The sequence below is a fragment of the Kryptolebias marmoratus genome, linkage group LG15, assembly GCF_001649575.2.
Source record: "Kryptolebias marmoratus isolate JLee-2015 linkage group LG15, ASM164957v2, whole genome shotgun sequence".
Classification (NCBI taxonomy): domain Eukaryota; kingdom Metazoa; phylum Chordata; class Actinopteri; order Cyprinodontiformes; family Rivulidae; genus Kryptolebias; species Kryptolebias marmoratus.
The window spans coordinates 5,889,725-5,917,067 of record NC_051444.1 but is presented as its reverse complement, the minus strand read 5'-3'; the positions used below and the strand labels follow the sequence as shown (position 1 = coordinate 5,917,067).

Genomic DNA, 27,343 nt, shown 5'->3' with positions numbered 1-27,343 from the left:
CAAAGATGGACTCCTCTCTTTAAGCAAAACCTTCACTGCCCTCGAACCCATTCACGGCCTGTCGGATCGTCTGCTAATAATGAATAAGAGTAATGGAGATGTTTGAAAGTTGAGGGCTCTTTCTGAGGTGTTTCTGCTTATAAAAAAAGGGAAAAAACAGAATCAGAAACTGCTTTGAGGTGAGGTTCAGTTCACCTGTTGGCTGGGCTTCATGCCTCGTTTACTAATAAAAGTTGTTGGACTTTAACTTCTACATGACGCCTCCAACCACAGGAACTAATCCATCACATCCAGCAAAGATGTAGGCTGACGCGCTGCCAACATGACTACTCATCAAAGCCCAGAGGCAAGGTGGCTTTCTTTTACCATTACAGTCAGCAAGTTCTTCTTTGAACACCAAGAAACGAGCCGAGAGAAAATCAAAAACAGCTCAACGGTTGGTTTGTGATCTCTGTGACAGCAGCTTATGCCCAACAAAGGTCAACAAAAAGAGCATATTTTTGTTATGCTGTCATTGTACAGGAGTCTACGCTCCTTCTTTTACTTTGAAAATGTCTGCATCACTTCTTCCTCAACCTCAGGATTGTGAGACAAGAGCTCTCAGTGCGCCATGTCTACAAATCAAACTTTTACGTCATAAAATTAAAACTAGGGAGAATATACATATGGTTCTCAAACTGTAGTGCAAATAACAACGAGTTAATAAATGGTCACAGGCAAATCGATGCAAAGCTAAGAAGCAGAGTTGGCCAAAAAGATGAGAGGTTCAAGCAAATTGCAATTTTGACTCCAAATAGAAACTTCTTGAAACAAAAATGCAGTGCAGGGTACTTCAAGAACCCTTGTAAAAAAAACTGAAGTGGACGATGGTTAATCAGTGGGGTTAGGAGCACCAGTGAAGTCTCTGCAGGACCTGGCAGGAACAAAAAGAGCAAAAAAAAGGGAATTTGAATTTGTGTTCAGTTGTTGTGGGGCAGAAGAAGAGCCGTCACATCTCAAACTGCACCTTTCAGCCAGGGTCCGGGGACAGTTTCCTTGCTCATGGCTGATGTGAGTGAACAGCTTGTATTCCTGTTTTTTAATGTCTGTCATAATGGTGGTACTTGGAGAGACTGAGGTCTGTCTGAGGTGGTACTTAAAAACTCGAGAGCCATTGTTGTACACTGTCTGTAGCTGGTTGTTTTTCTGCTGACTGTGATAATGGCCAGTTGTTTGTGTTTCCATCAGGTCAGAGTCAAGGTCTCTGCAAGCATGCATGTGAGATTTCATGACCTTTTTTTTGTAGATAGGGGCTAAAATTTAATCTTATCCATTGTAGGTAGCTCTTTAAATGACCTCAGACCTCTTTTCTGATCATTCTGACTTGCCTGACCAGAGCTAAGATCAAAATTGGATGCTGATGTCTTAAATTGACCCGAAGTTACAAAGACTTCTCTACCTCTCTCTCTCTCGCTCTCTTTTCAGAAAATAAAAAAAAATTTAAAAAAAGTTAATGAACACATTATTTTTATAAACCTTTATCTATCAATCAATCAATCAATCTTTATTCCAGACACAATAATGGTCCATAGTAAAAGAACAATCAAAGAAAAGAGAAGAAATAAAAGAAAATAAAAAGGTATTGTTCACTGAGTCACGAATAAGTGGTGACGCCAGTTGCTCCATAATCCCAAGGTAAATCTTGTTGTACTTCCTTTACTTCCATCAGTTTCACATTACATAGTTATTTGCATAGAGTTCTGTGATTTTTTTTGCAAGCTATAAGTAGCGGCAACTGCAACTAGCTGCAGTATTTTTGGTGCAGCCTTGGACACTTTAATCAATGTCCCATTGAGATCACAGATCTCTTTTTTTCAAGGGAGGCCTGGGCCGGAAGGCACCCTAACATGCATGCTTTTAGACTTCTAGCAGGAATATCATAATATTTCTGCCACAATAACCATGTAATACAAAACTGACATTGTGTTAAAGGTTTATAAAACAGCGTTTGCATTAAATGCTATGAAGATTCTGAGATTGGAGTTGATTAGTCAAAATAAACTCAATATTTTTATACTGAGGTCGGTCAAAGAGCTATCTACAACAAGTAAGATATTAATTGTCCATAACCTTTCAACAGAACCTTACTTTAAAAGATCTGAACTATCCCTTAAAGTGTTCCTAATGAATTAGACCATTTCACAGCAAATATAAGGGCTATTTATTTACTATATGCAACACCTATACTGGATGGCACATTGTTTTGTCTTCTTCTTATCATTGCCTTCATGTGTGAACGGTACTTCTGGAGGAGAGGACACGTGTTTTTATTGTAAGTACCTTACAGGAGCTGGGCTCATGCTTATGCTGTGTTTCCAGGATACAATGACAATAAAGGTATTCTGATTCTGATTGTAAAAATTCGAATTTAAATTGCTTTTCACTGTTGTGCAGAGAAAACGAGTTCTGCAGCTCTCAGGCAAAGTGCAATTTAAAAATGTACAACAACAAAAAAATACACATAAATAATCATTTTCAAAGACAAAGCACTTCCAGATAAAGAGACTTGTAGGAGGAGTCAGTGTAGAAAAAAGGAAAAATGTGGTCATAAAGTCATTCCATCTGGTTTTGTGTCTCTGAGCGCTGCTGCTGAGAATTCATATCAACACCTTCACTGTTTATTTGGACCCGCGCTGAACTCAGGGTCGCTCACCTTCCATCACACCTAATCCTGAAAATGAAGTCAGGACACACACAAACACACACACACACTTTACTCAGAAGTGAATGTATCCTAGGACCCTCATTGTTGTGAAGAGCAGAAGCCGTTTCTGTGAACCAATGAGAACCAGCTGTTGCTGATCTGGATTTGCCTCCTCTTGTGTTTTTAAAGCCAATCACGCTGCAACACTGCAAGAAACACTTTGTTTTCTTTCCTGATTGCATCTTAACCCTGGGTCTTACTGTGATTTAACATTTTTACATGCATTACCCTAAAGCAGAATAATTTAGCAGATCTGGAAGTCCCAGGAATCTACTAAACTTCATGAAAATCAACATTCAGACAGGCTCTCTTATTGTCTTTTAAGTGATTTTGGTGCACAGATGTGTCTGATCCCTGCAGGGGCCTGAAGACTGATATTCAGTGTCAGAGGGAAACTGTATGAGAGGCTGTGATCTGCTGAGCATCGGCAAAAACAAAACAACACTGCTTCCATCTCTCGTGGCTCAGGGATAATTGAAAATAAATTGTGTTGTGTCGCAGTGCCGCTGCAGACCAAATACTAATTTGTGCTGCAGTTGGAGGATGCAAACAGTGTTTCAAATTCCCATTTTGGCAATCCTTATCAGATCAAACCATCCGGTATTGGGGTTTTTTTTGCTCTTAAAGGATTAAAGAACTGCTGCAGGTTACAATGTTGCTTCTTTAAATTTGTTTAGGCCCCATGGGCTTTTAGTTATGAGTCAATGTGCTAAATTTGTTCTTGATTCTGTGGAGTTTGACTTCTCATAGTTCAGTACTTCATTCATAGTTATCAGAGTTTATACATATATAGAAATAAGCTGACAAAAAAGCAATTGAAAGTGCTCATTTGAGGCCCTTATCTTTTGTTTCTTTACTTTTGACACTAATTCTCTCATTGTAGGAAAACCTTTTAAGAAATTTTAATATTTTGATCCATTTAAAGCAGGTAAATTTCTGTAGATTTCATCCCTGATAAAAAATTTGTGGGCTTGTAAAATACGAAGTGAGCAGTAAGTTGTGCAGCATGTTGTGGTTTTTGCCTTTTGATGCCTCTTTGGGGAGCACAGAAGTGCTGGAATTGGAGACAAACAGGTAATCTGTGGAATGGAAATGGTTGTTTTGCGCAAAATTAGTTTATGGATCTCAGTATTAATTTGTTTCCGCGTTGCAGACATAATTTTTCATTCGAGTGCATTTGTGTACACAATGTTGCACACAACAAAATAACTTCTTTACAAGATGCCCCCAGATACAATATTATAGCTTGAATAAAATAAATTAGATGTGTTAATTTTACAATTTAATGTTTGTTTGATGCGTTATATACATTATTTATGATGGCAAGCTTCTGTTCATTTAAAAAATGAGTTTGTTTCAGTTTAAAATGCAGCTGAAATTGTCTGTTAATAATGTCCAACGATATTCATTTTTTGCCTTTGAATGAAAGGGTGAAATCTACAGCATGGCAGTTTGTTGCTGCATCCTCCAGTCTCCTCACTGAGATGTTTATCTTTGACTTGTGCCTCTTTAAATAAGCAGAGGTGATGAATGAGTTTGGAGGTTTTTGTTGATGTTGGAGGCGGTGCAGACAGATGGGAAGAAGTTTGGAACATGAAGCTGAGATGTGGGTGAAGTGGAGGCTTGAAAGCATCTGTCTTGCCTGGAGACTGCAGTTTTTTTGACTTTTGGTAAAGTTTGGCGGAACATTTTGTGTAAATTAATTGACTTGAAAATTTTTCCAATTATGCTGAAACTTTCCAAAGTTTCACCACGTGATACGGCATTGGCTGTGAACAGAATATCATTTTTTTAAAATGTTTGCAGCCTGAGCCAGTTAAATAAGCTTAACACAAAATCTAAGGTCAGCCAAAATTTACCTTTAAAGCTCCCTGAATGTGTCTTTTACCAGAGAAAAAGTTCTCAATGGGTCCAGGATGGAGGATTTAAAACAATATTGCAGTAAAGTTACAGGTTATATTCACGTAAATATTATTTTCCCTTTACTGAATGTGGGAAAACTTTAATAAGTACTGACAGGGCCACTAAAAGCCCTTCATCAGGGACAGTTTTTTTGGTTTGTCCTTTCTAGGCCACAGTAGAAACAATGGCTGAAAATGGCTGACTGTATCAAAGAAAACCTTTGATATATTTAGATTTAAATGCATTATATCAATTATATCAAAAGTGGTACTTTTTATTTTAACATCATTTTACAGTATTAGCATTAGTATTAGTACGCTAGTATTAATATTACACTGCATTTCTGCTTGTATAAAGACCCTATAAGGGTTATAAGGACAGTTAGTACCATTTACCATTTCCAGAATTTTTCAGTGTTTATATAATGCCTTTAAAATCTGGTGCAAACAGACAGAATCTGCTGTGTGGAAGATTCTCAGGAGCTTTGCGTTGCTTCTTTTTTTTCCACGTCATAAACTATGCAAAATAATGTTTGCATAAGTTGAAAGTTTAGAAAAGCTAAACATTGTGGTGTTCCACCAGTTTATTTGTGTGCGAATGAACCAACTGACAGGGGAAGCCTCTCTGCTGCGCATACGTAATGAAAACGGTACTCAAAGTAAACATCGAGCAACTTTCAGAGAAATAAATAGAATATCATCTTCAGACACAAAAGTTAGCTGTAATTCATGCATCTGTGAGAGCCTCCTTGTAAATATTTAGTTTAAGATTCAGCCATCTTTTTATTTGCGTTTATTCCTACATCGAAATCACCATCACTAATAATTGCAGTTGAATGAGCCGCAGATGAATAGGCGAGTCCAAACCGAACTGTTTTAACCTCAGTGACAGTTATGGGGAATTACAGATCCCAGGGTCGACTTCTTTAATCCATGCGTGTCATGGAGATGGATGGTGATTGCATTACAGAGTATTGTTCTCCAGTGTGAGTGCTAAACGATGCGATGATGACATGCAGTGTAAATCTGTTTTGGCTGGTAAAGCAACCAAGAGTCGTGTGCATTGTCTTTTTTTTTTTTGTGCGTGTGTGTGTGTGTGTTTCTTTTTGGCAAGCAGAGAGCAGAGCAGCAGTAATTAATGACTAGCTGCTAAATGGTGCTATGTGATCTTACATGGTAATGAGAAGGCGTTTGTGTGGGGCCAAGCATGACAATCAGCTCAGTAGTGACAAATCGTCGTGGTGCACAATGACAGCCCGCGATCACTACGTCCCAAAGAGCACAAATCAGAAAAACATTTGTGACTGTTTTAAATGATTGCTTACTCGACTCAACCACTAAAGTTAGTTGCACCATTTCTGATGTTTTTGTTGTGGCTGTGAATTCCATAAAAATGTCACTGCACGCTCTGACAAAGAATACAAATGAATTAAAAATGCACACAACTAAAATCTGAAACCTCTCATGATATTATGGCACTCTAATGGTCGCTTGAGTCTTAATCAAGAAAAAGCGCTTTGGGTGTTGCAGTTATTTATTGTTTGAGGCACAACACTGAATCTGACTCGCTCAGCAGGGAGCAAGGCAAACAAAGGAGATGTTTTATTGAAGCTGCCTGAGCATCAGGGAGGCAGCTTTTACTGTCACTGCTTTGTGCATTACAACATCCTTGTCGTGATAGTTATTGTCAAGGCATCACTCAAGTTAAATGCTCGTGGAGCCCCAAATGCAGCAGTGAACGTGCCTTTTGCTCGCTGCTCACCACTGCGGAACAGCACTGCAAATATTATTACTGTCGTAGCCATCAAACAAGGCTGGATGATGTGACAAAAGACACATCAACAAATCCAAGTTGGAAGCAGAAAACTCATCTTTGCATTGGTGCTGTTTTGTCTATTTGTTTTTTTTTTCTGATTTCAATGGACCCAAGCAGATCACGTCACTGAGGCTGAGGAAGTCTGCAGAATTTTTGATTTAGAGATAAATCTGCACAAAATACCAAAGCAGTGTTCTGTTAAGGTGATGATTCATCAGATTCATTACAAACGCCTCACCTTTGAGCCTTTTTTGCAAAAAACTTCTTTATACTTAGTCTTAATTTAAAACTGAGAATAAGCCAGAAGTTTTATTTCTCATCGACATTAAAAAAAAAAAAGAAAAAGTGTCATCTCCATGTATCTCCATGGCAAGAAAGGAAACACCAGTACCTAATAAGGAGGATGTTTTTTGACTTCTAACTGAGAAGTTTTATTGTCTAAACTCAATCATGAAGAGGTTAATGCCTAAACGTAACCCCAAAGTGAAAATACATTTCATATCTTGCTTTGAACTTCTATTCATCCATCCGTTTTCTGTACACAGGATTGAAAAAAAACTGACAAAGATCTGATGGAAGCAGAGGCATCCAGTCACAGTTCTGCTTCACCCTTAATATCAGATGTTTTCAGTTCCAGATCCAGTAAAACACAAATCCATCTTCTTTTAATGCACTGTGCATTTTTTTACCTTTAACTGGTATTTCATGTTTTCATCTAGCAGACCTGCTTCTTAACAGTATTTTATAGCTTGTTAAAATAAACCAGTCATAAATTAATATATTTAATATATTTAATATTTAAGAAAGTATCATTCCTGTTTCTGGTTGTTAACTTTGGAAATATTTATATCTATATCAGTGATGCTACTTTAGAAGACCCCTCTGTGGGATGTATTCAGGCTTAGGAGTGTGAACAAATGATGTACAGGAACTGCATTGATTTGTCATGCAGTTGAAGAAAATGGATGATTTTGTTTTAAATCTTTTTAGATTTGGTGTTTTGTGATGAAAATCAATATTGGTTATTTTTATGTGCCGAGTAAAATCTAAAAGTCCTTTTCTGCAAAGTGTTCATTTTTTTTTCTCTTGCTAATTGAAAATGATGAAATAAAATATCAAAGTCAAAAATGTTGTTTCTGTTTTGAGGATATATTTTTTTCTAAATGTGATAAATGAAACCAAACTATTTAGTACTGCTTCTGGAGGAATCACATTTAAATAAAATGCTAATTAATCAAATCTTCACATCATTACCACCAAATGATCATGCAGTCTTTTTATTTCATGTCCTCTTGTTTTGTCACTTTCTGTTTTGGTTTGTTTTTGCATTTTACTCCTCTGTTTTTCTTCATTTGCATCCAAGGAGTTGCCCCTCAAGCTCAGACATCAGCCTTTCAATCTTTCAATTTTCTGCTGTGGTAAAAAGCACTTAAATTTATCACTCCATCTGTTTATTGCATGCCATCTTCAGCTCCTTCCTTTCTTCCTCCCCCTCGTGGGTCTCTCCTCCTCTCCATCTGTTTATGTACGTTCTTAATCACCTCTCTGTCAAACTCCTCCTGCTGAAGCCCTCTTTGTCCTTCACCGCCAACGTCCCGTGGCACCAAAACTTCAGAAACGGGTCATTATTGTGATTTTCTTTTGAACCGATTGTGATTTTTTGAAGCTCTCCTTTAAAACCACAAACTGTGGAGTCACGTCTGGTGCACAGTAAATGGTAAATGGCTTGCCCTTATATAGCGCTTTATCTAGTCCAAGGACCCCAAAGCGCTTTACACTACAATCATTCACCCATTCACTCACTGATGGTGGTAAGCTACATTGTAGCCACAGCCTGCCATCACACCAGCGCCACCGAGCCCTCTGACCACCACCAGTAGGCAAGGCAGGTGAAGTGTCTTGCCCAAGGACACAACGGCTGAGACAGCCGGAGCGGGGGCTCGAACCAGCAACCCTCCGATCACAAGACAAACCCCTATCTCCTGAGCCAGTACGTGGTCCTAGAATGAAGCTTTTTGGTCGGTGATAAATTGAAAACTTTGGACTTGAGTGCCATCAATAGTAACTATATTTCTGTTAAACACTCTTATCACCAAATTTATAGCTGAGAAATAAAAAAGACATATGGCCAAAAGGATGCCAGCTTATCCTTGTGTTTTACTCTTAATAACAGGTTATTAGCTGTTTCACAACTATGATTTTATGAGAGACAAAGTTCAGTTTGGGTCTACAATATCCACTCTTCTGTAAGTTGTTTTCTGTGTATCTGTGTGAAAACCTTTTCTGATTTCTCTCTACGTCTGACTCGGGACGTTTGGAGTGAAAGAAGTCATTGATTTCTTCTGACATCGGCGCTTATTTTCTCTTTAGCAAACCAGAAATCACTGTGAGAGACGATTGATCAAAAAACTACGCCGTTGTCTGTGATTTTATTTCAAACACAGCGTCAGAAGGACAGAAGTGCTTAATCAATGCAAGGGGCACCATTTTGACATGAAGCTGTTTGTTTTATCTGATTTTCTCCTTTCACAGATCACATTCTTCATGCTGCTGTCTGCGGTGTGTGTGATGCTCAACCTGGCGGGATCCATCCTCTCCTGCCAGAACGCTCAGCTCGTCAACTCTCTGGAAGACTGTCAGCTGGTGAGACCAACTGGAAATTAGTTCATGCATTTCTTTGCATTGCTTAAAAAGGCTGATCAAAAATTTATCATTATTTATCGTCATAAATAAATATATAAAGGTACCATGTGGACTTTCTGACAACAGCACAGTTGTTTTTTTTATTTCATGTTAAATTAACTTAAGGCAACTGCTCATAAAAGTACAAAATATAGGTTTCAAAATGATCAACTTTAAGGTTTTATGAATAATATTTATAAACACCTTTCATGAGTTTTTAGGAATACTTGAAAACCAGAAAAGACTCAAATCCAAAATGAATGAGGAGAAAAAGCTTGGATTTTATGCTTTTTTGAATAAATAACTTTTATGAGTTTTTCAATATATACAAATATATCCATGAAACATTGCAAATGTCAACAGGTAGATCTATAAAGAGGGTTGGGGCTATGACAGTTGAAGCTCTGCTACTCATTGTTTTGTCACCTAAAGTTCATATTCTGATGTGAGGACTGGAGATCAGGTCAGTGTCAGAACGGTACTGAAGAGCAGGACTATGTGGTTTGTAGTTGAATTTTGTGCTAAATCTGAGACCAAACTGGGGTTAGACAAGGGGTTCTAATGAGAGTTCCCGGCGCAGAGGCAGGGATTTGAATTGTGACTTGAGGGAGAAAGTGGATCCCGGGATGATGCCAGGACTGGAAACTTTAAAGGATGAACAGATGGAGCATCCTTCTGTATCCAGGAGGATATCTCCGACCTTCCTGAGTGATGTCTCTCTAACCACAACCAAGAACCTCCAGACTACAGGAGCTCAGTAGATGGTTTTAGTGCTGATGCAGATTTGTGTATCATTGTCAAAAAAAAAAAAAAAAAAAAAGGAAAGAAATTTGAGACCTTGATGGAAAAAGGATCTAACCAAGGGGAACATATTAATCAATGGTTCCTGAACCTTTTTGCTTTCAGCCCACAAAATAACAGTGGAAGAGAATTGAGACCCCATCCATCACTGGATGAAGCATAACAACATCTCTAAACCAGTTAGACAAAAGCAACACTAAACCATTATACAGCTTCTACAACTTTTATTTCTCAAATATGGCAAAAAATGCTCTTACAAATAATTTGTTTTGATGACAAAAGATCACCTCAAGACCCCATTTATTGACCTACATTTGGATCCCAACCCCAACTTTGGGAACCAGTGATGTAAATAATCAAGAAAATGGGCCAAGTACAGCACCTTGAGGTGCTTCTTCATTGATTGTTTCCTGTTTCCTGTTTCTGAACCGGTGACAGCTTGGTGGTGAGACAGGTAGTGGAGAAGGATAATATGAGAAAAAAGCTGGCTGGTCTACAGCAGTAAGTAGATTATTGGTGATGTTAAAGGGGGCTGTCTTGGTAATGTGCTCTCAATTCTAATTAAAAGAGGGATCATAGTTGGACGTGTGTTTTTCAAGTTTGAAAATACATTTGGTATCATTAGCCTGCATAAGAACATTTTCTTTAATCCCAGTAGAAAAGAATTCACACTTTTCCATCTTAATCAGTTGAGTTCAAGCACACATTTACCACGAAAATAAAAATTATTTCATTTTACCTCGGGAGAAACCGTAGACATGAATAATTTCTGCTTTGGCAGCACGCTCCGGCATGTGTGTTGGTGCTGCGTGGGTCTGAACGTTGGAGGACCAGTGATGTAATGAGTCATAGGACCTGAGAGATCTGGAGTTGACCCAGGTGTTTGGTTTGGTTAGCTTCTTGGGTATGGTCAGTTTGTTGTGAAATCCAAGCTACAAAGCGTGAGCAATGTTTTGATGTAGGCGTGACTCTATTGGCTGCGAAAACAAGAGCATGAGAACTTTTTTTATATCTGTATACGTTCACATATTTGTGTAGTTCATGATGTAATCTGCAGGTAAGCCAACATGCTGTAGAAATGTGGCACTTTACATTATGTTGACAGGATAACATCACTAGTTTTGCATATCGCATTTCCAGTTTCTCAGTCAGAGAATGTTCTGGTACAGGGGGAAAACTTGCATGTATTTCTTTAAATCAATCAAACTTGATGTCTTTTTGTTGTCACAGGGAAATTTATTTCCGTGCAGCTTGAGACGCCAGCTTTAGGAGATTTGTTAGACGTGTGGATGTCTGCTTTCTTGTCGAGTCAGTTGTGCAGTTCATTTGCAGAGCGCTTCTGTCTATAGATGATGAAGATGATTGAATTCAGTCTTCCTTTGTAGGCTTTATCATAAATAAACATTGTGGCTGTGGTTTCATAATTCACAGCTAAAGAAAGTGAAGATATTCTGACCCTGAAGGCACCTGTCTTAGTGGGAGCTGTGGGAGGGTTTGCAATCGAGATAAATCAGGCTCAGAATATATCATCACTCAGCTGCAGTGAAATTATGTCAGCCTGTGAGCAAAGGTGATTAGAAAAGAGACGGTTGGATTCCAGCTTAAGAAAATGTGGATCAATTTGAAAGTGCAGAAAGGGTAAGAAGCCGCCAGCTTGCAAACAGAGGGAAGCTGTGGAAATTGTTGTAAAAAGCTAGAAAATGTGTGCAGGTAAAAGTATCCATTCTACTAAAATTTATTAAACAATCCTGGTCCAATGAAGACTTCATCTGGGTCCAGACCCTGTTCAACCCTTGTTGTGCTGAATTTTCTTTTGTAAGCAGCACATTTTATGTTAGTGAGTAAAAAAAAGAGAAAGTCTGGTGTTTGTTGTTGTGTGCACATGAGTCCAAATTTACAGACAGGCAGAACTTCTGTTCAAAACAGACTGCCCGAGTTGAGTCAACACTAAAACCAAGCTGAACTGTTCATGGCCGATGACTCATCATCATCACTTCCATCTTTGCCAAAATCATCGACAATTAAACTACAGATAAAAACAGAATGTTTCAGTCTTTCGGTGTGAAAACTTTGTCTCGAAAGAGGCAGTAAAAATGTGTTAAAGCCATTTTTTCAGAGTCTAAAATGTTCTGCCTTTAATTGTGCAAACAGATAATTGTTAGTGTACTTCAAAAGATGAATCCCTGTGAGGGTTTTTTCTTAAAGACCCTTATCATAAATCTGGACAAAGTATGTCCACCTTCTCCTCTTGTTTAGAATTTAAATTAAGTTCTTTTAAAAGCAGCCATGTTGTATTTTGGAGCCAGCATCTCATCCTTCGTGGCTATAACTTCCAGCTTCGAGTCCGGTCTCTAGTTATAATATATCTGAAAGGTTTCTCACATCAAATGTTGTTTTTCAACTTATCATTGGGAACTTATTTGGTATCAGATATCTGGGAAAAGTTTTCTCAAGCTGTACTTTATACACATCATCTTCCCTTTAGTGATTTGATGTCTGTGCAGACGTATGAACGTTTGATCGCCTTTTACTTGTACAGTAATGTCTTTGAAAGAAAGCTTTTTTCCATAAATAGAAACCTTTCTTTCATTAAACTCCATCTCTGCAAATTCCTCCCATGTTTAAATAACAGTGAAATAACTGTGAAATTAGCTTTTAATGTGCTTTTAATGTATTTGTGAAAAAACATAGAGCCCTTTTTACGAGACAATCCAAACATGAAGTCCCTTTATTCCAAACTTTACTTAATGAGATGCTTAGCTGCGTGTTTTCCAGCTGAATTTAAAGCAGGGAGGGGAGGTTTGTATCTGTGAAGAAGCCCCTCGTGGTTCATCAGCCACCCAACCCACTAACCCAACAATTTTCACATTTTAAGCAGCTTTTCTTCTTATGCAAGTAGAAAGTACACCAACTTTGGTGCTTTATGTAGCTCCTCAGAGACCCCCCCCTCTCTCTCTCTCTCTCTAACACACGACTGAAATATTAATGTTCCTCATCTCTTCTCCCCAACGTAATTAACCCATACTTGTTGAGTTCATGTTCTGCTTTCTCTCAATCTGGGACAGAGCCGAGGTGCACTCTACCTCAGTCCATCTGCGAGTAACTCATCTTATCCTCGCAGTCCTTTAGTCATCTTGTATGCTGAGCCAAGCTTTCTCGGTCACACGGTAATGTAGGGTAGTCTGTATCTCATATGTGTGACTTCAAATGTTATAAGCCAGGGTTAAACGTATCGCCCATATCATTCAGGAGAGACGACTTTGGAAAACAAGCTAAAGTCTGATCTGTGCGCTTGTGTGTTTATGTCTGTGCGTGCATGTGTATGTGTGTGTGTGTCTCTGTCTGTAATTGGCATGCCTGCTTGAGTGTGGATGTGTGTTCTCCCCTCCTCCCCCCCAGATCAAGTTTGACAGTGATGGGGTGTGCGTCTGCTGCGAGCTGCAGAAGCAGAGCTCCAGCTGCAACAACCTGGGCGAGACGCTGAAACTGAATCCGCTGCGAGACTGCAACACCATCCGGCTGCGCCTGAAGGTGGGTGTGTTTGCAGCACGCGGATGTGAGAGCATTGGGATTTTCGCACATTAAAAACATTCTGGATAAGTGAGACCGTGTTTAGATTTCATCTGGAGTGGGCTAATTGCTTAAATTGTGTCTTTTAAGTGACTGATCAGACTGCAAACCAAATTCGACGCTGGATTTGTGTCGGCCTTTTTAACCTGTAACCCGTGACTCTCATTGTGATATAAACTATCTGGTCCTTTTTTATTTGAATCCACGGAGAAATGCATCATCTGTTTTTTATAAGTGGCATATTCTGCAGCTTTCCAGCCCATCATGGCATTCTTTAAGAAGTTAAGAAAGACAAACTAAGAAAATTTATGAATGAAATTCCAAAGCTAACTGTGTCAATCGAATTTGCAAAAATTGGATTTCATGTGTTTCTTTCTTTCTTTGCATTTGTTTTAAACTCGATGAAGTAAATTAAATCTTGGTTACAGTCTGTGGGGTTAAATGGATTGGGATTGATCAGCTCCCCCAAAGCTGCTTGATTTTCGTCTGCAGATGGTTAGACTTTTTCTCACGCTATTTAAAGACCTCAAACATATCAGTCGGTTTATTTTTTCACTACTTCGGCTCGGACCAAAACCTCACAATAAGTCCAGGAATGTTTGCATTTGTGTGTTTGTTTTTTTTTATTTGAATCATCATGGAAGGTGTATTAATGAGTATTTAAGGAAGAACATTGCAGAGGTTAAAGTTATGTTGTAAATCTAGTTCTAGGAAACAGGTTTTTAATAATTCGATACACAACTTTCTTCAGTCCAAATTATTATGGAAACGTTGTTAAACTGTAGCTGCAACCAACACACCTTAATTAAATTCTCAAGCTGTGGGAACTCAAATTCTGGTGGACTTTATAAACCAAGCGACTTATTACTACATTGTGAGTTAGCATTAGCTCCACTTCTCAGGGTCACATGTTTTACGTGCTGTATATTGATTGTGTTGCTCAGCAAGTGAATCCGGAGTTCAGACCTTTTCTCTGCAAATGTTGCAAACAATTAATATCTTGCCTGCTGTAGAGAGCTCTTTGGATGACTTTAATTTGGAGAAATACAGATTAATTGTGACTGGACTGACAAGCTAACAGCTGGGTGCAAAGGGGTCAAGACCAAAGCTGATTACTGCACTTGACATGAAACACTATAATATAATCCTTTATACCATTGTTAGTTTTGCATTACAAGGTTATTCTGATGTTCCAGGTGAAAGTGCCCCAGGCTGCACTGGAAGTGCTACAGCTACTGCAGCTTGTAAATAACCCTAAAGGTTGTAGGTCCATGTAATGGGAAACACACGGCGATGTAAAGATTTGTAAAACAGAGTTTGCATGAACTGTTTTTAAAAAGCTTTGAGCTGGTCAAAATTAAACTCTTAATTCTCCAAACTCAGGCCATTCAAAAAGCTATCTACAACAGGTAAGATATTAATTGTTCATAACCCTTTTCAAAAAACTAGAAGTATTACTTTTAGACTGCCATCTTCTCAGAACAGTAAAAAACTGTGTGTTTGATAACACTACTTGTCGTGCTAACCTATTGCCTGTATGAAGGTTTTGCCTTATAAAACACTTAAACTACTTTGTTCCAGACTGTAGTATCTAATAAAACAACAGGTTAAAATGATCAAAAACTTTGTTTTACATTTGTTTCCCCTGTAATTTTTTGGAGACCGTGCTTTAAGCATGTTTTTAATTAAATTTATAATAATTATTCTGTGCAGACATTCAGGTTTTGTCTAAAATAGCAACAAAACTTTTTCTTAGACTCTACTTGCTGAGCATAAATATGTTAGATTTGTAGTTGTCAGCGTTTTTATATATTGAACAGTATCTGCAGCCTTACAGAGTCACCCGTCTATGTTTACCTTTCCAATTAAGTGGATATAAATTCATCCAGCTCACTGACATCCTTAAATTTTATTTCCCACATGTGAGAACAATATTAAACAATTTAACACTTTAAAGTTTCAGATTAATTTGAGAGAAACAGGATTCATCATTGTCTGGACAGCAGATTCAGTGGGTTTCTGCGCTGGCTGCAGTTTGTGAGTTCATGACCTCAGTGGATTATCTGGACTCCTGGTGTCCACAGAAATGATTTACAGTGTGCAATACTGTGTCTTTATTGGATAATGACAATCATATCCATTCATTTTTTGCCCCTGATTGATTATAGAACATTGATAACCAAGTAAAAGACTTCTTCAAGTGAAAAATGCTGATGGAAGGAGGAAAGATCAAGGACATTTGTCACTGTGATCATAACTCATTGAAGAGACAGGGAATTAGTGCTATAAACCTTTATTAAGTACCAAAATAGTCAGATATATTGAGCTATGTCTAAGAGGAAGGTGTCTCTTCCAAGTCTCAGGAGTCAATTTCTTTTTTCAGATGGCTGCTGCTGATAATGCAGCTCCCATGTTCTTTTTTTCTCTCAAATGCAAAAAAGGGGATAACTGAGTTATCAAATAAGGTAGCTGAAGCAGTAAACTTATTTAATATTCACCCCAGTCACTCTGTTCTCCAAGAGGCTTTCATCCTTTTAATATAGGATTCTAAAATGCTGCTGATATGTGCCATTCATTCTCCACACACATTTAATTTCCACCAAGTTTTTTTTTTTTTCTTCTTCTTTTCATCACCTGAGGCTGTAAGTCATCTGTGGGGGGTGGTAGTGAGATACTTTGTGGTTTCCTGTTCAGAAGCAGAAATATGACTGAGCCCTGATCGACCCGGGGGCGAGGTATCTTCCAGAGGCAAAATATTTGGTGAGGAGTCATGTTTATATGGAGACGTTTTTGTTGTTGTTGTTTTGTTTGCTTGACAGGATTTTATCATGTCATTATGTACATTATGGCCACAAGGGAATATAAAGATTTTCTCCCATCTGTGTGGCAGATGCATCAAAAATGAGCTCAGATGAAGCCATCATAAATATTTCTTGTATCAATAGACAGCTGCAGCTTAGCTTTCCTGTTACATAACATAAAAGGACTAGTATTTCTTGAAGGAATGCATCAAATGCCTTCCATGCTGGAATTTTAGACTAAGATCACCTTGCGTTGAAAACTGAAAAAGTTATAGTCATTTTGGTTAAACATTGAAAATACCTCATGGGATATTGCAATATTCCTTGTGATTCCTTTGACCTGATTTGTTAGCGCTTAAAGTATGTAAGTGAATGAGTCTCAGCTACTACCACAGCAAAGTTTAGCTCAGCTTGTGTAAAATCTACTGAATTATAGTCATCTTGAAAGAAACATAAGGTCAAGGATCTGTGGTTGATTTCAAAAGTTAATCAACCGAATCATAGCTTTCTGAAACATTTTTATTAAAATCCATTCTGTGGTTCGTGACATATTTTGCGAAACGACAACACAGATTAACCCAAACAGTTGATGCCAGAGTTTTAGGTAAAGATGTCACCCAACAGCTCAACAACTACCACGCCTAATTTTAGCTCAATATCTGAAAAACTGACTGAATTATTGCCATTTATGTGCTTTCTGAGGTCAGTTGGCTGAGGCAGCCATCTTGAATTAGGCCAACTACAAAAGGTAATCAGCTGTAGATGCACATCCAGTCATTACAAAAACAGTATCATCAACTTTCTGCCTTCGGCTCCAAGCAAAAAAAAGAAATCATATAGTTGGTTAGCTTACACCAGGATCAGTCTTTTCTCAGTAAAGAATCTTTATAGTCGAAAATGCTCAGTAGGATCTAAAATTTATCAGCTGCGAGCATATTTCAGCGAACTGACACTGAATGTATTCATTACCTGAGCACAAAGAAGGCACAGAGATGCATCTTATTGCTCCCTGCGAGCGAACTCGGTGAACAAACCAGCCACCTCACTATTAGTTTACTGTTGCCTGCAGCTTTTCTGGAGTCCTCGGCACTGCTGGCTCCACTTGTCCAAACCTCCATCTGTTTTGCCAAATGATTTTGTGTTTTCCGATCGTTTTTTTTTTTCCTCCTGTGCCTTGATGTCCTCAGCAAGAAAACCACGGTGACTTCATCCATCCGTAGCAAAGCATCTGAACAAATACTGGCGACAGACACGGAGATTATTTGCTGCTGTCCTTTGTCAGCCTCTCTGTGAAGTTTTAAAGCTCAAAAACACTGTTTTAGTTAGATTTTTTTGGGCAGTCTTCACATGTAGTTGTTGTTTATTTGATTGTCAGCAGTCGATAACTTTTAGAGCCTTATTTGAGGTTGTGTGTTTGATCATTATGTCTTTCTTGGCACCTTTCTGTTGCTCTGATGATGTGTTCATAAGCAAAGGTTTTGATCTATTTAGCATGAATCATCTTACTTGATGACTCTCGGGCAAAAACATGTATAAGCAGACTATCTTTTGAAGGCATCCCAGGATGATTTGCGATTTATTTTGTTGTAAAGGTTTTATTATTGCAAACCCTGTTAAGGATGGAAATATTTTGTGATGATTCACCTCATGAATGGCAAAGTGTAGGAGTATGATGCCTTAAATATGAACCTACACCTTTGTGTCACATTTATTTCAAAGGTAAAGCCTATAATTATGGTTAAGCTCAGTGAATCTTTTTCTACTTGTTTTTAAGACACATTTACTAATGTTGTTGTTGCAAGATGTCCAAAATGTAGTTTTTCTTTAAGTTCAGTTTCAGAGATTTGTATTAAAGCTCTGTTTTTGCAGCGTTAATCAACAGAGTCTCAAATTATTTAACATTGATGCCAAGCTTCTCACTTCAAAAGGATTTCTAATCGTCCCTTTTCTACCAGACATTTGAGCTTCTTTTTGTTTCGGGGGAAAACTCGTGAAGATCTGTGTGTAAATCCTACCAAGAAACTGCTTGTCAGCTGCATCGCTTTCACTCTGAAAGATCCTGAGTATCACCTTCCAGACAGGTGAACTATGAGAACATAATAGTCTGCAACATTGTCACCGCTGACAGGCACATTAAATAAAAGTTTGATTTATTTTTATGACACTGACACTTGTTATGAAAAAAGATATTTTAAGCAGCAGATAAACTTCCTGTTCTAAGGGCAGCACAGGGACCAGAAACTGACTCGTATCGTGGTAGAAGAACTAACACATTCTGGTTTTAGTGCTGTTCATAAATGTGTTTTAAATGATCGTGTTTCTGAATTTAATCCTGATTAATCCTTTCTGTGAACTTTGAACTTAATGAGGCTGCTTATTATCAGAGGAACTTGGCTCAAAATGGCGACAATAAAAGTTGTTTTATTCTGTATCGAATGTCGTAATCAGAGGAGACTTTAGGATCGAACTTGTCATACTTTGCAAGTGTAAATATATCTAGTTTCTCACGGCTGCAACTGTTAGAGACTAGCTGGTGAATGGCATTCATGAAGGAGTTTCCAAACTGTCTTGAGACGCTGGTGAGGGTTTTTAATCTACTCGCGGGAGTTGCAGGGGTTCAGTCTTGACTTTTCAGACATGTTCGAAAACAAATGGTGTGGCAAATTTTCTCTCAAAATAGTTGCAGTCCATCTTCAACCCATCTCAGGTTAGTTTCCATAATTCTAGAGCACTGGAGCTGAATTTGGACACATAAACCTGAGGTCTGAGGCTTCAAATCAGAATATCCACGTCTAAACACGCCAATGATAAATTATTTAAAGATTGGCGCAAATGTATCTAAATCATAAACATGAGGGCAGCTGGTAAAAAGCAGATCAAGGTAGGTACAGTGTGGACAATGAAATAATCTTCATGGCCTAGAATCAGTTTTGCAAGCCGTGCACACAAAAATATGCCATGATTTTTAAGAATTGACCTGACAAAATGTAGAAACACGTCTTCCTGGTCACTTGGTTGCAAACACTCAGCTTTCAGTGAAGACTGCAACATAAAAATTGCATATTTTCTCACATTTTTAAGTCTCCAACTTGTCTCCAGCAATCACAGCCCAGTGGGATACTAGCTTTACTGGGTTAAAACTTTACTGAGCTGCGTCCAGATTTCTGGCTTCTTTTGCTTTCTGACAACAGGAGTAGAAATGTTTGTGAACGCGAGCAGCTTCGTTAGAAATTCTGTCACATTAAAATGTGAGCACAGAAAAAGGAAAGACTCTACCAGATGTAAACAGGCGAGCAGAAAGCAGATTACAGTGATCACACAAGATGAATGCTGCCATTTACCAGCATTTAATAACTAACCATTAAAGGAATTTAAACTAGTTCCTTTTGGAGGCTGTGGATTTAGCTCAGAATTTAAATAGGGTGAACTATGAACATGAGTTATTTAAATTTTAATTTGTAGGAACTGAACTTTAGGCTAGCTCTCATGAAAATTAGACTTGTATTACTCTGGTTGGTTTATACAGGAAGATGGCAAAAAAATATGTTGGTGATTATGTTGTTAGGTTCTCATCAGTGCGTTCATTTTTTTAAGAAATGGCATCACAAAAATCCCATCTGGATGTTAGAAAATCTCCAGCCGAGTGAACGGATCTCCCTGAAACTGCTTCCTGAAGGAAGTTCTGTCAGGGACATTAAAGACCTGCAGATGGAGTGGATATTAAAGTGAGCTGCAGCGAGACTGCTAACTTCACGCTGGTTGGAGAAAAACCGACTTCACTCCTTTGTTACTCACAGCCTGTTGTAATTTTAGAAGCTTGAGGGAAATAACTAATTGAGACATTTGGTCAAGAGCTTCACGGTCCGAGAGGCAGCAGTTGGGTAGCAGCGATGTGAAAAAGCAATTAAGTCTTCTGCTCGGTCTGCCACTATGGGGTTATAGCCGCATTAGGAAGGAGGTCAAAATAAGACAAGTTGTTCATTTTTCATTTTTATGCCTCCATTGTGACAACTCCAAAACCAAATTCTATCTTTCTTTTTTAGGCTTCAAATCCTTGCGGGACGCACAGAAATCTAAGCCCTAAAATGTAGGCAGCGATTCATTTTTCCGAGCGGCTCACTTTCCCGGGAGCAGCAGTCGAAGCAGAGATGACCTCCTCCAGCTCTGAGCCCGTCGCTGCAGCCCAGGCTAAAACCCTCCGCTTGGGAGGTGTTCAGACAGCCCAACACCTCAGCTGGCGCCTTTCGGTGAGGAGAAATCCGCTCTAATCTGAGCTTCTCCCGAATTACTCGTCTCCTCCGGCCCTCTGTGAGGCTGAGTCCAGACACCCTTCAGAGGAAGCTAATTTCTGCTGCTTGTATCAGCAATCTCACAGCTCATAAAAATCTCTGACATTATGATGATTTATTGGCCAGTAAATTGAGAGCTTTGCCTTTTGGCTCAGCCCTCTCTCCACTATGACAGGCTGGTGCAGTGCCTGCATCACTGGAGATGCCGCAATGATCCTCCTATAAATCTTACGCTTCATGTTTCCCCCAATTGTGATTAAGAGCCAGAGGTTCCTGAAATGCCATTGTGGTTGAGGAGTTTAAGTGCATGAGTAATCTCAGGAGGACACAGCTTGCCTGTGGTAGAGTTTCACAAAGCAAATGGGTTCTTTACAGCTGGAAACTCCGATGCGAGTTCCTCGAGAAGGCCCGGTGGTCGGCTCTTTGCCCAGAGGTCCTTGTTAAGCCCAACTGCAGGAGGAAAATGAGGATCCAGAGGGTCACAGATTGGACCACAGAGCTGCAGGGTTCCATGTAAAAAACATGAAGATTTCTAACTTTATTTCTCAAGGGAAAAGAAGCGATCATCTCAATCAGTTTTAATGAAAAAACTGAGATGAGTCGTTTTAATAAAATGCCTGATAAACTGATATTATGTTTACATAACTTCCAGGTTTTCCTCCATCAGAAATCAGTTTCGAAACTATTAGTATTCAAGATGTTTGAGTCATATTTCATATCTGACTCCGTACATCTTCTGGATGTTTCCACTTCCTGCTCAGATCTGATCTTTTAGCATCAAATGTGCTTTAAAACAATTTAAGGCCAACCATTTGTTAGCATATCAAATATCTGCTTGATTAATTTATATCACATACTGCAATATGGGGAAAAAAAACACAAGTGTGGATCTCATTTGAAGTGTTTGCGTTTTTAAGGCAAACAAATCTCAGCAGTTGAGAGGTCCTCTCTGCAGGACTGAATCTAATTGAGTGTTTGTAATGTCTCTAATAATTAGAGACAAATTAAAATAGACAATAATCTGTGCCACAGGCCAGAGGACGCTTCCTGTTGTTGTTGATGAGCTTTGTGAGTCAGTGTTCACACAAAAACTGAAAGTGCAGCAGTTTGTGGTTTGGACATTTATTTAATGAGCTATGAGCTGAACGATAAAGCTCAACTTGTTTCACACAACTGAACTTAAACATCCAAATTTAAAACCTCTGCTATGGATTCACCCAAGTTCCTCACATGATGTTAAGCATGTTAGATGAATTAACTCAAACAAATGCATCTTTTTGTCTTCAAAGAAACGTTATAACCAGTATCTGTTTTGTGATTATTCTTTATAAATCACTTTTTTTTTGCATTTTTAAACAAATAATTCTATCTGCAATCATCCCCTGCCCTTTAACTTATTTTTTATTAAACTGGATCTAATCCTAAATCCCTTTTTTCAGCTTTTTTCCCCTCTGTTAGGAAGGAAATTAATTTGCGTCGTACAATTATTACAGGTTTAGCGGCGCAGCCAAACAAAACTTGATGTGCTTTAAAACTGATCCCCTTAAATGTGTTTATCTTTTAAAGGACTGCAGCACAAGCAGCAGCGTAACGGGAGCGCAGTTTTTATTTGTCTCGTGGGTGTTTTAACGGCGCACACATTTACATTTGCTGACAGATTGATACCAGTTCGTCCACTTAATGTCCACTGCATTCAGAGAGTGAGTGAACGGGTACACTTATTCATGTTTAAAGGCTTATATGTTTATAGTTTTGATTTTCAGATCATTTAATTACATTTAAAACACCCCAAGAAGCAGAAATACAATATTTTTGTGCATTGCTGGACCAGTATTTTACATAAGTGCCACTTTGTTGTGTTTTCTAACATAAATGACTGCATAATTAACCTTTTTTTTTTTTCTTATATTAATGCTGTTCTCTCCTTCACTTTTCTAGTGTTACTCCCCGCCTTTTCCTCGGTTTTCTGCCCCTCTAACAGCCTCCTCTGTCTCGTCTCCTGCAGGAGCTGCTGTTCAGCGTCTGCGCTCTGAACGTCATCTCCACCATCGTGTGTGCTCTCGCCACTGCGATGTGCTGTATGCAGATGGTGTCAACCGACGTGCTGCAGATGGTAAGTGTGATAGAAGGCCAGACAAAAAAAAAAACAAAACAACAACAACTGTTATGTCATTACGCCGTACACATCCACAAAACACAAAAGCAGAGGAAGGTTGTCGACATGATGCCGTAACTTAAGATGCAGGAACCTTCGACAGATTTCACGCTGAAGGTTTTCTGCTTGCTTAAACATGTTAAAATGATCAAACTGCTGCCTGTGGCTGCATGTTTGCTTTAACAACAGCAAACGGCCTTAATCTTAGCTTGGAAACTAAACAAAGATTTAACTGCAGCCCGATCGTCCCGCAGAATCACGAGTTCTGGGCTTTGTTTGTTTTTGCGATGTTTAATATAACCAAGCATGTTTGTTTGGAAACTGATGATTTTATTTCATTATCCATATGATAAAATAATGCAGGAGGTTATTTCATAAATATAAATGTAATTAAACTTTCTTTGGTTAATTGTTAAATCAGACAGAGAGCATCCTTATGTGGTGACCTGGGAGTGTAAATATGTTTTGTTGGTAACTAATGTGACATTTAGCTTAATAAATTACTTAAAATTTGATTTAAAATGTTATATGAAAGTGAACCTGTTGGCATCTAGAGTGGCACAAAAATATTGTGTTTAAGCTCTAAATTATTACAGATTTTTCTGAATGGTGCCATTTTGCTCACAAAGTGTGTTAAACTTTATTTTATCTGGTTTGAAGTGGTCTTAACTCATCATACGACATTAATGTGATCCCTACCAGTCTAGCAGCCAGTTTCTCCTAGATGTATTAAGTTTCAAATTAAAATATAAAAATGAGGCTTTTACAAATGCTGCTCCAAATCTGAACAGTTCAGAACAATTTACCTCTCAGCATATGGAGTCTTTTAAATCTCTGCTAGAGGTTTTTTTTCCCTTCTTTTGATTCAAGCAGAGTATGAGATCCAAATACACCTGCTTATATTTTATTGCTCTTTATTGTTGTATTTTAACATTTTTCTTTGTCTAAATTGTAAAGCAAGTTGGTCATTTTCAGTTGTTATGTGCTGTAGAAAGAAACTGACAAATCAGCAGCAGCAGCAATAATTAGGATATTATCTTCGTAGTTTTGCTGTAACTAGAAAGTTTTCCTCTTTAGATAACAGGCAGGTTACTGACTTCACTGCTAGTTTCTTTTATGAACATTTCCAATCTGAATAATATGAATGTAATTGTAATTGCTTATGATAACAGAAGTAAAAATGCTATAAAAAGTTCCCATTTGCTTCTTTTTTCCCCTTAAAGATTGTTACAAAGAATAAAGTAAGAATTAACACTTAATGCGATGTGTAATAATTACCTGATGACGCCTCTAATGTTTTGTTGCAGTTCATGCCGCACAGAGCTCGAGCCTTAAACGCTGAGTGTATGACTCCCCACGGTACCATCCTCCATCAAACTCTGGACTTTGATGAGTTCATTCCCCCGATCCCTCCACCTCCTTACTACCCCCCAGAGTACACCTGCACCCCATCAATGGACGGACAAAGGTGAGACTGAGTATTTCTGCTAAAGCTTACAGCCACGTCCCTATTACCAACATATCTGCTGGGATAATCAAACATTTTACATTAGGAATTATATTTAGTTGATCTGATAGCAGCTAGAACCAGGTTTTTATTTGCATGATTGTTAAACTTCACCTTTCGTGCTTAATGAAACCGAAAAACTGTGCATGTGCACAACACTTATCAAAGATTAAAACATGCTAAGTGAAATAAATTCCAACATGTTACATAGATACTACAACTGGTAATAACTGTCAATCTAAACTAATGATTGGGATGTGTTGCTAGTTTATAAACTGCATTTGTTTTAAAATGTATTTATTTATTTTTTGTCAAATGCAGCTAAATTAATTCTCTAAAAGGGATGAAGTCAAACCGAGTACCAAGTTGCTGGATATTATTTGACACCCATAAATAAGCAGAATCAGTCATTTCTGAAACAAGTCTAATTTAATGCATGAAAGCTATTTTTTGTAGTTAGTCAGGACAATGATAACAAAGAAAAGTGAAGCTGAAAGGAAAAAAAGACTGAAAGTAAATCAAGTTTATTGAAAGGATGATTTAGTGCAAAAAAAAGAAAAACTTCAGAAAAGGTCCTTTCAGAGGGGAAAACATGAGTATTGTTTACCACATTAGTTCTGAAATTCTAAATTTTATCTTTAAAAAAAAAACAGCAAATCTAATAAAAACAGTTTGAACTCAAAGGACAAGAATAAAAAACATTATTTGGCTGTATCAAGATGTTTCTGTGATGGGAATGACTTTAATATTCAAAGAAAAAAATAAAATAAACACATGGGTGACATCTGACAACACCACCTCCATGAGCTCATTTAATATGAATAATGATTAAGTTTATCTTGTTTTCTTTCAAAAAATAATCTGAAATTCTTTTTGGAAATCATGGCTGCTGCGTCCTCTGGTCTAAAGTGGAGAAGGACAATCCGTCTTGTATTCACCGCAGCGTTAAAACGCTGCTCATGGCGGCGTTCTGACATCTGTGGAGGAACCATTAAGGCTCCCTGATGAAACCGGGTTTTTGCTCAACGACACCAAGGAAGTGCTGCACAGTCCAGCCTGCAGTGCAGAGCAGTCACCAACTAAAACACAATCTGACCGTTTTGAAAAGAGGCTCAGAGACGTTCAACAGATTTCTTTATAAAGCAAGAATGGGACAAATGTTGCTGTTGAATCTGGCAGAGTGTTGGTAAGACAACACAATGATAAAAATGTATTTTTTGGTGACATTAAAGGTAACTTTGTTTTTTTTTAACGCATGTGATATCTTGTGTTTCTACCATATATACAAGTCTTTACATTCCACTTTTAATTCCACTTGATACAGAAATGAAGCTGAAAACTAACAGTCTAACTTGAACGTTTGCATTTTTAACAGCAGTAGTAGCACATTTAGTTGTTTATTATTGCTTTCCGAAGAAAGACAAAAACTCTCATTATTGTGTTCATTAGTTTCTGTGTCTAAGTGTTCATGTGTCTGTTTGTTAGCAAAACATTCCACGAATCATTGGAAAAATTTTACTAAAACTTGCAGAAAGGAATTATTGGATTTACCTCTACAACTGATTAACTTTTGGAGTCAATCCAATTCAAGATGGTTGACACATACTGAGTGTAACATAACTCACATTATTGCATGAGATTGCTACTAAATTCATAAAGTTTGACCAAAAACAGCTTCAACTCTGTCATTTTTAAACGATCTTAGTGTGGGATGGAAGGCAACGGGTGATATGCATTCCTACAACAAATGCTAGGCCTTTAATTTGATTGACCATCAGTTGTTGTAAATAATCACTTTCTTCTGCCAAATCCTTGCCACATCACAGGCTTCTGAAGGGATCAAATCCTGGAAATCAAACAAAAAATAGGTTTAAATCTGCAGAACATCTGGTGGACTACAACAGTGGTGTCCAATCCTGGTCCTGGAGGGCCACTATCCTGCATGTTTTAGTTGTTTCTCTGCTTTGAGTGACTGAGTGATTAACAGGCCTCTGCAGAAGAGCTGCTGAGGAGCAGGGAAATAACTAAAACATCCAGGATAGTGGCCCTCCAGGACCAGGACTGGACACCGCGGCTCTACAAAGACTGTTGCTGTTGTTAGAAACTGCTGGTCAGAAGAGATTAAGTCATAGGTGGACAACTGTAAAAACAAGAAAGCACACACCAAAGAGATTTTAATAAGGAGCAGATAAAATCGGGGTAAATGTCCAGCAGATCCTTTTCATTTTCGGGTGCGGCGCAGTATTTGCTATAAGGAGATTTGTATGTATTGCAGGTATTCCTTGAATCAGACCATCTGCAGAAGCATGTGAGAGCATTATCAAAGCCAGCATACTGAGCAGTTATGCAAATATTCATTATCTTACTGTGGCAATCACATGTGCTGCTGTGGTCTTGGAAAAGCCCGGAGCATTTCCCAAGCTCAGATGACCCCCCCCCCCGGTCATAACTCCCTCCATTTTCTCCTTCTTACGAGCGGGAGCGCTGCTGTTGGAGCTCTTTGGCAGGAAGCCACGTCTGTTTGTCAATTATGCCATAAATATATACAAGGCAGAGGAAACATTTATGGTGTCCCTGCTCAAGGCCGGGGATGTGTCATGACATCATCAGGCCTCGGATGATTGGTGGAAGCTCCGGTTGTATTTCATGCTCTGCCACTTTAGTGGAGAATATGGTTGTAATTAAAAGATATGGCGGCACGCTTGGCTGCTTATTCTTAATTGGCAGCATAAGAACCAGAGGTGGCACACAGAGAATAATAGAGCAATGAGACATATTGTCTGGATTTGAGTGGTTGAGACAAAAGGATGTCTTTCACTCTTTGTTCCTTAACATTTTAATTGAAAGTACTGTATTTTTCACTCATATTCACTTTGTACCAACGTTTCATGACTTATTTAGTCTGCCCACTCTTTGGATTTTAAGCTTTTTTCTATGAATGTCCATCCATCCATCCATTGTCTTCCGCTTATCCGGGGTCGGGTCGCGGGGGCAGCAGCCTAAGCAGGGAGACCCAGACTTCCCTCTCCCCAGCCACTTGGGCCAGCTCCTCCGGGGGAATCCCAAGGCGTTCCCAGG

General features: G+C 38.5%; 1 protein-coding gene across 3 annotated transcripts in view; it reads left to right on the top strand.

The window, feature by feature from the left end:
• fam189a1 (family with sequence similarity 189 member A1) overlaps positions 1-27,343 on the top strand; it is a 94,033-nt gene that overhangs the window by 59,298 nt on the left and 7,392 nt on the right. For 2 of the 3 annotated variants that reach the window (XM_017440282.3, XM_025003492.2), the window contains exons 3-6: positions 8,993-9,103; positions 13,310-13,474; positions 22,609-22,716; positions 24,066-24,226. In XM_017440282.3, coding sequence (XP_017295771.1) covers positions 8,993-9,103; positions 13,310-13,474; positions 22,609-22,716; positions 24,066-24,226 — 545 coding nt within the window. The remainder of the gene's footprint in view (positions 1-8,992; positions 9,104-13,309; positions 13,475-22,608; positions 22,717-24,065; positions 24,227-27,343) is intronic. The other variant, XM_017440288.3, reaches the window with a different exon arrangement.